This window comes from Poecilia latipinna, unplaced genomic scaffold (assembly GCF_001443285.1).
Source record: "Poecilia latipinna isolate Pla-1442-1.1 unplaced genomic scaffold, P_latipinna-1.0 Scaffold617, whole genome shotgun sequence".
NCBI lineage: Eukaryota > Metazoa > Chordata > Actinopteri > Cyprinodontiformes > Poeciliidae > Poecilia > Poecilia latipinna.
In genome coordinates, this window is record NW_015113233.1 from 266,174 (window position 1) to 281,400 (window position 15,227).

A 15,227-nucleotide genomic window follows, 5' to 3' on the forward strand; every position below is an offset into this window, starting at 1 on the left:
AGGGTCTCCAGGGTCCAGACTTGTAGATGGATTCTGTGAAAGAGCAGAGCTGCCCTAAAAAGTGGATGACCAGCTGTGAGAATGGACAAGGGGAGCGAGGGGGGCGACCAGACGCACAAAGCATTTATTGAGTGGGCAAGGCTTGAAAGCTCATATACCTGAAAAATTGGATAAGGTTATCATCCCGCTGCTTCTACAAACTAATTTTAAACATCAGTGATGCGGCTGCAGGATAAATCTGAAAGTGCTTCAGTCTGCCTTTAAGTTCCCCTCTATTAAGCACAAGTGTTTCTCAACAGCATCGAAGGTCACCCTGGAAGAGAGCCTTTCACCCAACACAAGCTGAGAGAGCTGAGAGGAGTGAAGGTGAACAAGAGCCACAAGACCCGGTATGAGTCAGTACAACCAATAACAAGAATTGTAAAGAAAGGAAGGAAGAATTTTGAATTCATAGCTTTTAACCCTCAGTCAGCTATTTTTGTATAATCTCACAAAAGGAAGTCATGTGTTTGAAATATCGCCTTAAGATATATTCAAATTAGTGCCTCCATTACACTTGTATGTAGTGAAAAACATGCTCTTTTTTCCCCAGATTGAATAAAGGGGCAGTATTGCTATTTCTTATTACTTCGTTTTTAAATTAAGTGATTACATTTTCCTGGTTTATCAAACAGAAGTAACATAACTGGCCTAAATTTTGAAAAGCTAAGCCTGATTTATTGTCAGAAATTGAGTATAAATGATTCTGAGTGTTTTATACAGGATATTGAAAATATCTGGTTTCATCTCCATGTGTGTCGTCTTTATTTGAAGGAAGTAGTCTTTTACCAGAAATATAAATATGTGAACCTTTCAAATACACACAAGTTAATATGCTATTCTGAAGTGGCAGATGTGTTGAGATGTAAATCAGAAGAAAACAAATCTGCCAACCAACTACATTGCATTTTACAGACGCTTATAAATCAAACAGGCGATAAAATCAACCACAAAAATAAAAATAAGGGAATTAAAATGCAAATAAGCACACAGTTCCCATCTGAGATGCAACAAGTGAGCTCATATTTCATGTCTCAAGCAAGCGATACACATCCCTACTTATTTTCATGTCTAACTTAGCAAACCCTCAAAATATCTATAATGACTCACTCTCCTGAAAAGAAAATAAAAAAAAAACACCATCATGTTGTTCTAATAAATCAGTTACAATGAGCTGCAGAGTGTTTTCAATGTGGGAGTCCAGACTAAAAGCGAAGGGGCTTCGTTGAGACAGAATAATGAGTGCCAGACTGTTATTTAAAGCCTGCAAGGAAGCCATGACAACAGAAGACCACCACCGGAGAAGGAAATTAGGTGTGCTTTTTACAGGGAGGAGCAGATCTGAAGTTATAATGTTTCATATGGCAGCCACTCAAGGGTCTTGCTGTGTTCAGAACAAATACTGCGAACCTGACTGGTGAAGGTCTGGAGGAAATACAGGCTGATATTTTTTTTATATTTTATTTGTAAACCTACCTTATTTGCCCAATTGCAAAGGTTGCTGCGTTGCGGTAATGTGTTATTAAAGATCAACTGAGAAAACTGGTGGAAAGCACATTTACAAGCTGAGTAATGGAAAGCTTTTTTTTCCCCCATTTATCAGGTCATCAGCATTATGAAGCTACAAATGTATTTGAATTTTCAGCCGATGGATTGAATAAAACTATAAAATGTTAAAAATTTGGATTACTGTTTTACAATCTAACCCTACTAGAAACTTCTCAACAACTTTATCCCTGACCTGTCTGCTGTCGTAGTTGGTCTTCATGACGGCGATTGCTCACTGATGTTCTCTAACAAATCTTCAGGACTAAATAAAAAGTAATGAAATTAGACTCTGTTGACTAGTTAGGTGTCTAACAGGAAATCGGTTGAATTTGTTTATGAATGTCAACGTAAAGAGGTTTAAAATAATTTATTTGTATTCCTCTATCACATAAAAACACAGTTGACTTCACTGAGGTTTGTGTTTGTTATGTGAGATAATGTCAATTTTCATATCTGACAATAACAGGCATCCACCAGATCTGACCACAGGTGTTTATTTCTAGCCACACTTGTTCTTACAATGCAAGACTCGTTAAACAGAGAACGAAAGCTGACAACCTTCAGGCGGGATGAGCAGAACCCAGGGCTAGAAGTGTTGGGGGGCAGAAAACAAGACTAAAACAAATCAAGGAACACACTGAAAGTATGAAAGAAAAAAGAGTTACAATCTACACTATCAACTAATAGAATTGCAAACCATAAAACCTTAAAGACTGGGAAACAAATAATGCCGCTTTATGGGAAGAGGCATTAATACACCGGAAACAAAACACTTTGCTTACATTCAATCAGAAACAACTAAAGTATCTAAGATATGTTGGGTCTTTGTGCACTATGCAAAGATGTTTCAACATCCTGCATGTTGTGAATTATTAAATGAGCTTCAGCACAAAACTTTCATCACATTGCTGATTTTTGAATTCCTGAGTTGGCCATTCTGCTCTACTTCTCCATCTGTCAGATGAGGATTCTCTCTGTTCAGTGCCATGCAGCAGTCCGTTGCTGAGTAGTTCTCACAATGCAGTGGCATTTTTCCTTTTCTACAATTTGTTTTGTGTCTGCTGCAACAAGCAAAAAAAAAAAAAAAAAAGTTACAACGTACCACTTCAATAAATAAGCTGTGTAAGTAATGAAACTACTTTTAGCAATTACTTTACACTTTACCAGGACAAACAAAAAAGATTATAATCATGAAAAACATGTTTGAATTATGTAAGTTCTACAGCCCTTAATTAAGTTACATTGCAATATTTCTGTCATTACATAAATTTGTTAAATACTAACTAATTTTAAAATGCTTTTTTTTTCACCTGGAATGTTGAAAGAAAGATTGTGAACTGGTTTGGGATTAGGGCATCAAAAGTTTCTGAAAAAACAAAAAACTTTTTAAATCTCATCTGAGAAGGTGGTTTGATTTTCTCTTTATTCAAAACCTAAAAAAAGAAGCATTTCCATGGTAACGAAAAGGTAACAAGCTTGTTTTTACTTAAGACTAAATACATCATACTTAAATATGTCAGTATTAAGATCTGGGGGTGTTTTGCCATTTCAGGACTTTGCTGTGATTGATGAAACTATAAAAATCTGCTCTCAACAGAAAACCCTGGAGCTAAATGTCCAGCCATTATATTCTGATCTTATGCTTGAGCAGCAGACTTCAGTTACTTAGCAAGACATATTCAAAGTTCAGTAGCAAGTCCACCTGTCAAAAAACAAAACAAATACAAAAGTTCCAGAGTGGCCTACTCAAAGTCTGGACTTAAATCTAAGTGAGTTGCCTCCTTATCTCAATTCCTAAACTTATGTTTTTATGTTTCCCACCAGCTGTTGAGATCTGTTCACTCTTCTCAAGGATCATTACGGAGTCGGACAAACCGTTTCTAATCTCCACCTGCGTGATCATCTAGCTGCAGAAACGCTGAGTCATACCTGGATTGATTACTGATGCATAACATATGAAGTGCTATATTTGGCTGAAGTCAGCATCATCCAAATTGTCTCAGTTTCCCTTCAAACTTCACCAAATGTTTCACACCCGGATGTCGATAGGCAGCCAAGCATTCGCTCCTTCCATTTCGACCTTCAGAGCGCAAAACACATTTTTCTGATTTTTGGAGCCGAAGCTGCGCTCCCTGAAAATATGACAGCACGAACACTTTACATATCGCAGCGCCTGATCTGTCTCTCTCAGCCAGCAAGGCTGGCAGATCATCATCTGAGACGGAGGATGAGGAGGTGGAGGCTGGACGAAGGAGTGATAAGGAGAGAAGCAGCGGGTGGAGTGGTGTGTTTTCCAGTCTTCAGAGTGTGCGTGGGCGTACGTAGCCTTACTTTGAAGTGTGTTCCTGCTGGGGACGGCAGTTTCTCACAGACCTCTGCCTAGAGTCGAGTTTGACGCAGAGAAAGGCAGAGAAACACGCAGAAAAACAGAGACAGTGAGAGAAAAGATGTGGATGCATCAAACAGCCTACCATTCATCAAGGAAAAGCTGACCCTTGTCTGTGCATGACTCACCCAATCTCTGTATTTCCATCTGACTAATCACTCAATCTGGTTTTCATTACCAACCCTCCTGAGCTAAAAACATATCCACAGTGTAAAAAATAATGACCCACTGTTGAATATGCACACAGCGTAAGAAGTTGTTAATATGTTTAATAAATAAATGCCGGAAAAAAGGAAGAATCTTGTGTGTTTCAGCTTTATTTCATCAACAGCATGATTATTTAGCTCCTTTTGAACATTGAGCCTTATTGTTCTCTGTTTGCGTCCCACTCACGAGACGAATGTGAAAAATCTGCTAAACTAGACAGCAGATAAAAATAATTTTTACCTGAACTTCACAACAGCTTCAAAAAAATACACAGGATGTATGTAAGAGAAATAAAGGTAGGTTCTGACATTACAACAACTGTTAGATTCAAAAATATAAGAATAGACCTATAGGAACATAACTGTTTCCACACTGGTCAAACAAGACACATAATTACCTTTCTGACCTTCATACAAAACACTATGGCAAAAACCTAAATCTGGAAATGTGGAAAAGACCAAGAGGTATGAATATGTTTGCAAGTCATAAGATTTGTCCAGTGTGCTTGCTGGATAGAGAACCACTGTTGCACATTCACACCATGACTGTGGTTTCTTATTGTGTAACTGTATCAATTTATTGGGTGAACTTCTGAAGCACCCAACCGCTCGAACATTCGTACCAAGTTCACACCCTTTTTGAGTTGATCACCCTCTTTTTGACATTTCCCTCCTTCATCCTGATCCAGTCGGCTCTTTATCTCTTATTTTATTCTTTCATTTTCTGCATCCTTCTTTCTCCATGGTCTGTGTAAGAACCACTTTTCCAGCAGCAATCTCTCCAGCCGAGTCGGTGTAAACTTTTAAACCACTTCCTGCACTGAACATCCTCTGGACTGCTTTTTCTGTATAGCCTTTAATCTCAACTTGTTGTAGTGTGATCCTTGCTTATAATATGTGATATGTAGTCCATAAAGTTTAACATTTGAACCTTAACTCCCTGGTAATTATATAAATTATTATTGAAATTTCGCTTTATCGTTAGTTTTCTCTTAGACTATCCTTCATGAAAGGAAGGGAAAGTTTCTCTAAAATAATTATCTGTAGCCAGATCTTCAATTGGCATGTTTGTATGGTCAAGCTAATTTGAATCATATCAATGAATTTCACAAACAAATTAGAAATTCAGAGGAATTATTTCCTCTTCTGAAAGTGTCTGAGGTTTGAGCTATTATTTTTGATGCTATTTTTTACTGGGTCTGGTCAAGTGTAAGAAAAAATAAATAAATAAAAATTAATCCAACCTTTCATCCAAAAAGCACATATGAACTTTTGTGTTAATTCTTTAAAAATGAGCAACAAAGAGCAAAAAGCTCTGGAAAATTAAATATTGAAAAGTATCAAGTTGACATAGTAAAGCAGTAGGAATCCCATCTCGCAGATTAAAAAATATGGATCCCTGTTAGTTTGAGAGCAGGAAAATAACCTGCATTTAATTTGAATGCTGCAGTCATTTTCTTCTTCTTCTTTTTTTACACATTAGCACAATTTCAGTGAAAGCTTTTTCCCTCCTGCAGTCTCTCTGCTACTGTCATTTTTCCTCAATTTTGATTTTATTTATTTACTTAAAAATCACCAAGGAAATGTCACTAGTGCATCACAGGGCAGCACAGAGACACAAAGACAACCATGCGTACACACACACACATGCACACACACATATATGTTCAAGGAAATTTAAAGTCACCAATTAAACTAAGTGGATCTTGAGCCCCGGACCTTAACAATCTCTTGCTGCAAGGAACTATAGTTCTCCCGCGCTTCCTTATTTATATATTTTAGAGGAAAATATTATTGCTCTAAAGGTGATGATACCCAATTAGTTGTCCCTGATGTGAATTTAAATTGACAGTTCAAAGGGAGAGAAAGGGTTACAAAATACCGTATTTTCTCTGCTTCAACCCAAAAGGTTTGAACTGCTGTAAAATATTTTATTTTGTTCTGCTTTGTCTTAAGTTATGTAAAGCAAACCTCTCTTGTTTATCAATCATTTTCACATATTTGTTGCGTAGAATCGAGACGATTATTTACGTTCGTGTTGCACTTTGTAGACTGAAGTAATTTTAAACTGCTTATTTTCTAACAGTAGTAACTGTATCATAAGTTAACTAAATATATTCTGTGACAGTTTGATGACTTCGCTATTACAGAACATTGTGGAACAATGGCTTGCACTTTCACTTTGTGACCCTGTGAAATCAACTCATCACAGGCAAAAACATCAAAGCGCCGTGGGATCAATGGCTCAACTTTGCATAACTCCCTCTGGACCAAATATGTATCTGTAATTCACCTATAGGTGAATAGGAGCGATCTGTTTGAAAAAGTACTAATTGAACGGGTAGGAAAAGGTGACTAAGCTCACCTGTTTGTATCGTTTTGATAGAGTTTGGGTTCATAAAGTGTAAAACAAATTTTCTCATTCATTAGAAACTCTCAAAACATGAACTGGAGAGATTCGCGTCTTTATTTTGCATTTAAATGCAAGTCTGAAATCTTTTTATTTATGCCTTCACATGCTACAAAAGCAACACATCACATGTCGCCCATAGAAAACAACACATGCGGAGGAAAGGCCACAATGACAGCTCTATGTACAGGTTTCCCCAAAGTCATCAAGTGCCTAAAAGTCTTTTTTTTAAAAAACCCTTTTCATTGTCACTTTACCCCTCTGATGTCAGTTGACACGTTTTTTTCCCCCTACTGGTTCTGATTGTTTTCATTCTTGACCCTTTTTGCGCGCCTGTCCGCCGGACTTCAGCTCCATCAGCTCCACTTCGTGCTTCGCCGCGGTCTCCAGCACTTTCTGCTTGTTGTAGAACACAACAAAGTTATTGATGATCGGGTGGATGGGCAGAGCGATGGCGATCACACCGCACAGAAAGCTGACCGCCGCGTTGCACTTGCCCAGGGTAGTTTTGGGGTAGATGTCCCCGTAGCCCACCGTGGTCATGGTGATGATGGCCCACCAGAAAGACTGCGGGATGCTCCTGAAGAGCGTCTCCGGGTGGCTTTGCTCCATGGTGTAGGCCAGCGCGGAGAACACGAAGATCCCCACGCCCATGTACATTAGGAGCAGCCCCAGTTCCTTGAGACTCCGCTTCAGCGCGTAGGTCAGGGTCTGCAGGCCGGAGGAGTGGCGCGCCAGCTTGAAAATACGCGCGATGCGCATGATGCGCAGCGCCTGGACAGCCTGCTGGACGTTCACCAGCTCCATCATGGACGTGGTGCCGAGCAAAGTGAGGGACAGGACCACGTAGAAAGGCATGATGGCCATGAAGTCTATGATGTTCATGATGGAGAGCGCAAAGCGCACTTTGTTCGGAGACGAGGCGAGGCGCAGCACGAACTCAGTCGTGAACCACAGCATGCACACAGTCTCGATCGCCTCCATGGTCGGGTGTTCCACCAGCTTCCCCTCTGCATTTTTCACCTGCAGCTCCGGGATGGTGCTCACACACATCACCACGGCTGACACCAGGATGGAGAGAAAGGAAGCGATGGCGATGATGCGCGCCGCCAAGGAGGAATCCGGCTTCTCCATCAGTCTCCACAGGTACTTCTGGCACCTCTGCGTGCGGGTGATGCACTGATCCACATCCAGATCCTCCAAAATCGCTTTCACTTTGTTTGCGATCTCTTTCAGCTCTTCCTCCTTCTCGCTCAGGTAACTTTTGCAGCACTCATCCAAAACACTCTGGTCTATCTTCCAGAACTCCATCTCCTTGATAAAGCAGATGGGGCAAATCCCGCTTTTTATGTGGATTTCGTCGAAGTAATACACATCTATGATGCACTTGAAGGAATCGGGATCCCGATCAAAGTAAAACTCGTTCCTGCCCGGGTCGAAGTCATCACAGAGGGTGGAAATAAGTTCTGGGTTGTGGGCTGAGCAGTTGGACAGCTCCGCCAGCCTGCTCTCCGGGTAGCGCTTCAGATCGTCCCCGAACAGCACCACTCTCACTCCACCGATGTTCACAGTGATGTCCCCTTCCTCGCTCAAAGCATTTCTATATTTTGGTTTCGGAACTGCCCACATTTTAATGAAGAGATCAAGTGTTTAAACTACAAAATGTACGCGAACAGCGGACTAACTACAACTGACGCCCATATTCTTGACGCTCGCCGCGTAAAGTTGATGTGTTTCAGACTGTTTCGTGTCCTGAAAGGCACAGCTTGAGTGTCAAGCTCTTCTTAGCACTCTCTCTCTCTCTCTCTCTCTCTCTCTCTCTCTCACCGTCTCATATTTAACAGACCCACGTGCACAAGCACGCGCACGCTGACACCAGAAGGTAACAATCACAATATCCACTTCCAGCCACATTTTTCTCTTTGCAATCGGATTGTGGTCAGACGCAAATGAACCGAACCACGCCGTTTCCATGTAAAACGCTTTAAACTGTTGCATATTTTATGCACTGGGTAATCAGAGCCATGTGGTGATGAGAGCCATGTTGCGCATCTTTAAGTCACTGAGGAGAAAATATGCCATATTCTGCGCAAAGGAAGAATAAGTCAAAACGTTTTTTTATTTTTTATTTTTATTAGGGATTATAGTTTGTGTTTTAACACATAGATGGACGAGATATTAGAGAAACTGGTTGCTTTGCACAACAACAGAGAGAGTGCTCTCTGCTGACTGGGAACTGTACAGCAATCATATATAACAAGTTTATTTTAATACATTTTAGATTTATACATTTGCTCCATCTTGCAAAAATGTTAACGTCCCCAACATGTTGATATCAACATGTTATATCACAACCTCCACACTTGGGTTTTATGTGATTGATAAAACCCAAAGCTGTGCATAAGAGTGAAGTGGAAGGAAAATGACACGTGATTTCCAAAGCTCTTTTGCTAATTCAAATCTAAAAGTAACATATTGAATTGAATCTCCTGATCAGGGTCTGTCATAGCTGCAATGTCAGCCAGTTGTTAGCTTTTGATGCTATAGTAACAAGCCTTTTGTCTATGTCACAAACATAATGGTGTGCAGTTTGATGCACCCACAAGAGGTCTAGATTTAACAACATGCTTTGGCCTGATGATACTAAGGATGAGTGAGAACAAACACGACACTATAGGGTGTGGCTTAAAACAAAAGTTGAATGTGTGGGAAAGAATCTCATGTAAGTACAGTGGAGGGCTGTGATGCTGAGGGCCTATCCTAAGGGCTGTGCAATTGGTAAAATAGGGTCGTACAAAGCGTGAGGAGCAGGGTGACAGCAAGAGCGGAACCAATGGTGTATAAAAGAAACAAAAAAAGATTTTAATGAGGAACTTTTTGAACCCAGTGAACAAATTTAACTCAAATTAAAGTGTGAAGTATGTTTTCTTTATTATTATTATTTTTCAGTGTAAGTTTATGCAACTGCAATAAAAAGCTTAATTTCACTTCAAGGCTTTTTAAACAACTTTGCCCGAGGTGCCAATCGGAAAGCTTCAGATCCCTAGAAAACATTCAGTTATTTACAAAGTTAAGCATTCTTGTGACAAGAATGTGACATCCATTCCTTGAAGATAATATTTACACTTCTTTCCTCCAAAAAAAAAGATGAGGGTTTTATATACACAGCTCATTATTATGTGCAAGATGTCGTTCTGAGACAGGTAGCTTTTTTTTAGTAATGCTGCCTTTCAGTGTTATGACTGCCTGAGGTCGATTAAGTGCTGCTTGTCTGTCGGGTCATGTTGTTGACGGCTCGCTAATCTCCAGCATGCTGGTGCCGATGTGGAAGCAGATGTAGGAGGAGTACTCCTGCTGGCAGAGCCCCGGGATGTCACAGCTCACCTGTTTGGGAGATAACAGAAAACTATCACAGACTCAAAGACTCGAGCGTGAAATTGATCTTTGCACCACCAGAGTGTTTATACAAGATGCAAATTTAAATTTACTGTTTAAATTATGACTTAATTAGGATGCAATGAAAATATTCTGAGCCAAGTCATGTATGATAAAGGGGGCAACTTCAAGCAGTTTCTGCCGCTTCGTCGCCTGAATTTGAATTTTCGTTCGGAGTATTTGTCTGGAGTTTATCAACTTGAGTTTCTGACAACAATATCAACCTTTTCCCAATGCTAGCTTGTGACGTGTATCTTGTTACATGTTATTTTATATCCTGGGCCTCAACTCTTTCTTTACCTGTCTACAAATTAGCTTGCAATTATAATAATAAACATACAATTGTAATAATTACATTACTGAATCTAAGCCCATAAGATTCTTCATCTATCAAATTAAGGAATAAAGTTGTCTTCTTAGCAGTTTTACCAACATATTTCTGACTTGATGCCAACAAAAACGCTCTACCAGACGCCAAGACAAAGAGCTAATCACCAATTATAACTCATCAAAATAACTGGAAACATAACAAAAAGTAGGTCACCCATTTAACCGTTTGATTTCTGCCAAGCTAATAAAAATTGTCCATTGATTATTGAGAATGATATAAATAATTTTTGATGTCTCATTTTTTAAATAAAATATAATAAAGAAAACTGTATTTGCGATTTTAAAAAAAAGAAAGATAAAATATTTAACAGAAGAGTTTCTGACCTCCTTCATGCTGGCAGTGGGGTCCAAATGTACAAACAGTGAGGAAAGTTCCTCCTTCAGCTTCTTTGAGCGCTTCCTGTCCGTTTCCAGGAGTAAAGCCTGATAGTTCACAGGTAGTCCATACCTGTCCAAAGACATCAGCAGAAGGCCCATTAAAATACTGCAGCTGTTGGTTAGTAAGGAGAGAAAATGGTTGCCAGCATTCAGACTCACCTGAGTACTGATTCCACAAAAACTCTCAAGGCTTTCAAGTGAATCCAGGCGATGAACACCTGAGTGAAATTCACCTTCAGCCAACGCACAAAGATCCCCTGTGGAGAAAGTGGGGAGTGTGTTAAAACACACATCATCTCAGAAATCTTGAGGGTAAAGCCCAGCACCCGACTCACATACTGATCCTTTTTATGAACGGAGAGCTTCATGATCTCCTGCTGCTTCCTCTCCTCCTCATCAAAGCTGTAGTCCCGCACAATGAACCTGCATGAATCACAGACTACATTATGGTAATCGACACAGCTATCATGGATGAGTCTCCCAATGGGGGAGTTCTCGGGAAATTCCTCCTGCTTACTTGCTCTCCTGAGCTTTGGCTTTGAATTTACACACAGCTCGCTTGAAGAGCGTCACCGTGAAGATTCCCCCGTCTCCATCCTCAAAAATCTTCCTGAGTGTCAGAAGGAAGCGTGCAGAAATGCAGCAGCAAAGGACAACATGGGGGGAAACTGTATCTTAAGATATCTGCTTATAATATTGTTGATGAAAAGCTTTGAACTATCCTGTTATGCATTGCAAAAGCGTTTCTATCCCAGAAACATTTCTGGGATATGGACTGCAAAAGACTTGGGGCTTAGGATTAGATTGGCTTAGTCAAAAGTCCAGACTTGTCTTTAAAAACTGTAAAAGTAGTGCAGCTGGTTAAATGTTAGCGAACTGTTGGAGAAATGTAAGGCAAACTTACAAAATTAATGCGGTTCTTGCCTGAATGGCATGCTGAGAAAGCACCTCTTTCTGACGCCACCAACCGATTAAAATGAGATAATAAGATCCTAGATACTTCTTGTTCAATTCGTTTGAACTGGAGACTCTGCTGATGCTTTGTGTTTTGAACTGATAGAAAGTTTTTAATTATTAAGACCTTCATCTGGTGCCATTATGTGCTTGGAATACAGATATTCCCTCCCTGCTGCTGATCCAAGCAGACTCTTACTTTCTGCAGGTAATTTAACACCTGCTCCCATTCTGACCTCCTGGAGGCTGACGACGGGAGTTTTAGAGCTCGTTGTTGCACTTGCGCTGAAACTCACCTGCTCGACCGCGGAACCACAAACTCCGACAGGGATTCGTAGCTTTTCTCCCACCGCAGATATTTTTCTCTGAGGTGGGTGACACAATTAGAAACGGTTCAACATTTGCAGAAAATCCCGGAACGAATACAAACAGAAAAAGTTGCTAGCGTACCAACCTGCTCACCACCACCAAAAGAGTTGTTAGATACTCAGAGACAACCAGGTCGTCTTTCCTCAAAACATCATTCAGACTGCGAGTTTGCAAATTTCCACTGAAAACACCCAGAAGTCACTTCGGCATCTTATACTGCTCATTAGGTACGTAATATGCATGCCACTCACTTTAGATTGAGTTCAAGGCTTTCCAAGGAGGCCTTCAGGCTGTTGTAGGCTGTCGCTCGGGATCTTAGCTCAGTCTCCACCTGTGATACTTCCTGCAGTATATTCAGCAATTGTTCATGTAATTATCAACATTAGAGGCAAAGCAACTTGTGATTTCTTCGTCTGAGTTAGAGAGACAAAGGGACTACCGCAAGGAATGAAGGTAAGAGCTGCTCGTACTGCTCAAATTTTGATTCAACTCATTTAACTGATGCTTGAAGGTAATAACACATTCACATTTCAGGATCATAGGAAACATAGTTCTGAAACTTTAGACTTAAAAAAAAAAGCTGACTAACCACAGCCAGGGTTCAGTTATGCTTTAAAATGCATCATACATGCCTCTGTGAAGATCCTATGCTTTTATGATGTAAAGGAGAACAAGAAATACAATTCAACTATCCAAGAAGGATTTATCTAACTTTTCCTCTTTACATCCTTTAGTCATACTCATAGTTTGCAAATGATCAATAGGACCTCATTGCAAAACGGTATATATCAGGAGGGGGGGGGGAGTGCATGCTGTCATATAGGCTGTCACCAATAATTTGGAAAAAGATGAGACAACAATGATAGCAGAAACTACTGTTAGTGGGAGCCCAGAGGTTGAATGTTACACTAAGGAAGCTGCAGGAAATTCTGCAAAACACGGATGGTTTACATGGGGTAAAAATCTCATATTTTTCCAAACATGTCTGAACAAAAGCATTGGCTTGGTGAGGGTTGGTCAAAATTCCTTCACAGCAATTTAAACAAGTTTTTGTTATTGCTAACATTTTATGGCAGTTGTTGCCACTAACAGTGTTTTATTCATTGATTTATATCTATTTCCCTCAATAAATGAAGTCATCATTGACTAAATGTCTAAAATGATATTTGTTAGATGATCTAAAAGATTTAGGTATTTTATTGCAAAAGCAAGAAATCTCTACTTTTTCATCTTTTTGTGTTTAATAAAAAAAATGTGAAATTAGATTCCCAAATCAACTTCCACTCAGGGCCTCGTTTAATCTTGGTCTGGCTCTGCTGCGTACACCATTACTCATCCATTGTATACCCATGTTGAATCTCATTAACAATTCATAAATCAGAAACAAGCAGCTTAAACTAAAGAAATGGGTGAAAATCAACAAAAAGCAGTCTAATCAGAAACTTCAAAACTCCTGATTAAGACCACTTTAAAAAAATTACAAGAAGGTTCAGATTCTCAGAAGAACACAATTTGGTCCTAAGTGCATCGTCAAAACTTTGTACCTTGTTGATGATATCTGTCAAGGTGGACAGCGGCAGAGCTGTAGGATACTTGGCTTTGTCCCACTGAAATTTGGTGATCCGGTTCATCAGGTCCACTGACAAAAAAAAAAAAAAAAAAAACAAGCGTCAGACTGAAAATAATAGGACAACAACTCTGCAAACAGCGACGTCATAAACTGAGATCAAAAGTCAAAGTGAAATCTCTCAGCGGATGTAATGTGATACCTCTCAGAGATGCGAGGTAAGTTTTTAGTGGTGACGTAGCGGCGCTCTTTTGATGCGTCCCGTGGTCTAACAAAGCAGATTCAGGTTAGTCTGGTTTGTTTTGAAAGACAGCAGGGTGAAATGTAGTGCACACAAGCATATTTAATGTTTTATTAGCCGGATCCAAAACCCTCAGATTGTTTGGGCGTGTTTGTGTGAAATTACCTCCATTGGCTAAGTCGTGTTCCTGAACTTTGACCCCAGTTGGCTCCATCACCTCCTTCAAGCACTGGCAGGTTTTTTTGATCAAACTAATGAGGCAATAAGAATAATATTGAATAAGCATATTTAACTCACTGATTTCACATCATTTTTTTTACACTTTTGCTAAGAATATGCAGTATTTTTATCATTCCAACCGTACCCAATAGTTTTTACAAATCCAAACAAAACTGTGACTTTCCCCTGTGTCCGGCTAATTTTTGCCTTTTATGAAGAACTTGCATTTTTGTCTTTGCTGAAGAAAAGCATCTCTGTGGCATGATGCTATCATATCATAGTTTGTGACTGTATGTAACAAAAATGTGAAAAAGTTTAATTAACATGCCTCAGCAAAGCATACCACAACCCAACCTCTCTCTGTTCCATTAAGACGTTTGTTCTAAGATGTAAACAAAAAATCCATTATTTGGAGTAAACATTATCTTCATGCTGAGTGTCATCTTCTTCTTCCTGGAACTGTGGGCAGCTGCTGACTTCATCTGTTACGCAGCACCAGCTCAGATAGACCAACAATGAATTTAAAATCAGGAGGGAAAACTAAACGTCACCTGTCCCTGAGCATTAATCATTCATGATGCAGACTAAGCACATGTTCAGAGCTCCTGGTTTCAAGGGGAGACAAAGCTACATGGTAGGCTATGTCAACAGAATGAATTCATCTCTTGTTGATTGTACGTTTGCTTTACCTTTCAGTCAGCGCGTCGAGTTTTAACAGATCATCTGCCACTCTGACCAGACTATCCAGAATCCCCACCTGCAGCCTCAGCAGAAACACAAGCGATAAAGTTTAGAACTTTGTAACGTTTATAGTTTTTATCCCATGTCATAATAAGCATCTTTATTTCTTGTTTTAATTAGTTGGTTTATATATAATGGGACTGGTAACGCCTTAAAGTGAGTCAGTGCCCATAATGACTCTTGCATGTGCAACCACTTCCCAGAGCGAGTCACATTCATGTTAACATGACCACTGGTCAGATAATAAATACACTATGAGGTCAAAACACACCAACAACCTATAATAAACAACAAAAACGTCTCTATTATTACTGTTATACTACATCAACATCATCAATTTGCTA

General features: G+C 39.7%; 2 protein-coding genes across 3 annotated transcripts in view; both read right to left on the reverse strand.

The window, feature by feature from the left end:
• Positions 1-6,822: 6,822 nt before the first annotated feature.
• kcnf1b (potassium voltage-gated channel, subfamily F, member 1b) lies at positions 6,823-8,387 on the reverse strand. Its single transcript, XM_015043130.1, has one exon. It carries the CDS (start codon positions 8,216-8,218, stop codon positions 6,899-6,901), a length of 1,320 nt encoding a protein of 439 aa, XP_014898616.1. The 5' UTR covers positions 8,219-8,387; the 3' UTR covers positions 6,823-6,898.
• A 308-nt stretch (positions 8,388-8,695) lies between these two features.
• The window catches only part of atp6v1c2 (ATPase H+ transporting V1 subunit C2), a 14,827-nt gene continuing 8,295 nt past the window's right edge, over positions 8,696-15,227 (reverse strand). For both annotated transcript variants that reach the window (XM_015043132.1, XM_015043131.1), the window contains 12 exons: positions 14,832-14,899; positions 14,089-14,174; positions 13,885-13,950; positions 13,660-13,754; positions 12,367-12,458; positions 12,201-12,296; positions 12,043-12,111; positions 11,310-11,402; positions 11,128-11,215; positions 10,952-11,049; positions 10,739-10,862; positions 8,696-9,973 (listed from right to left, as the gene is read on the reverse strand). In XM_015043132.1, the coding sequence (XP_014898618.1) occupies positions 9,869-9,973; positions 10,739-10,862; positions 10,952-11,049; positions 11,128-11,215; positions 11,310-11,402; positions 12,043-12,111; positions 12,201-12,296; positions 12,367-12,458; positions 13,660-13,754; positions 13,885-13,950; positions 14,089-14,174; positions 14,832-14,899 (1,080 nt within the window). In that variant the 3' untranslated portion in view covers positions 8,696-9,868. The remainder of the gene's footprint in view (positions 9,974-10,738; positions 10,863-10,951; positions 11,050-11,127; positions 11,216-11,309; positions 11,403-12,042; positions 12,112-12,200; positions 12,297-12,366; positions 12,459-13,659; positions 13,755-13,884; positions 13,951-14,088; positions 14,175-14,831; positions 14,900-15,227) is intronic.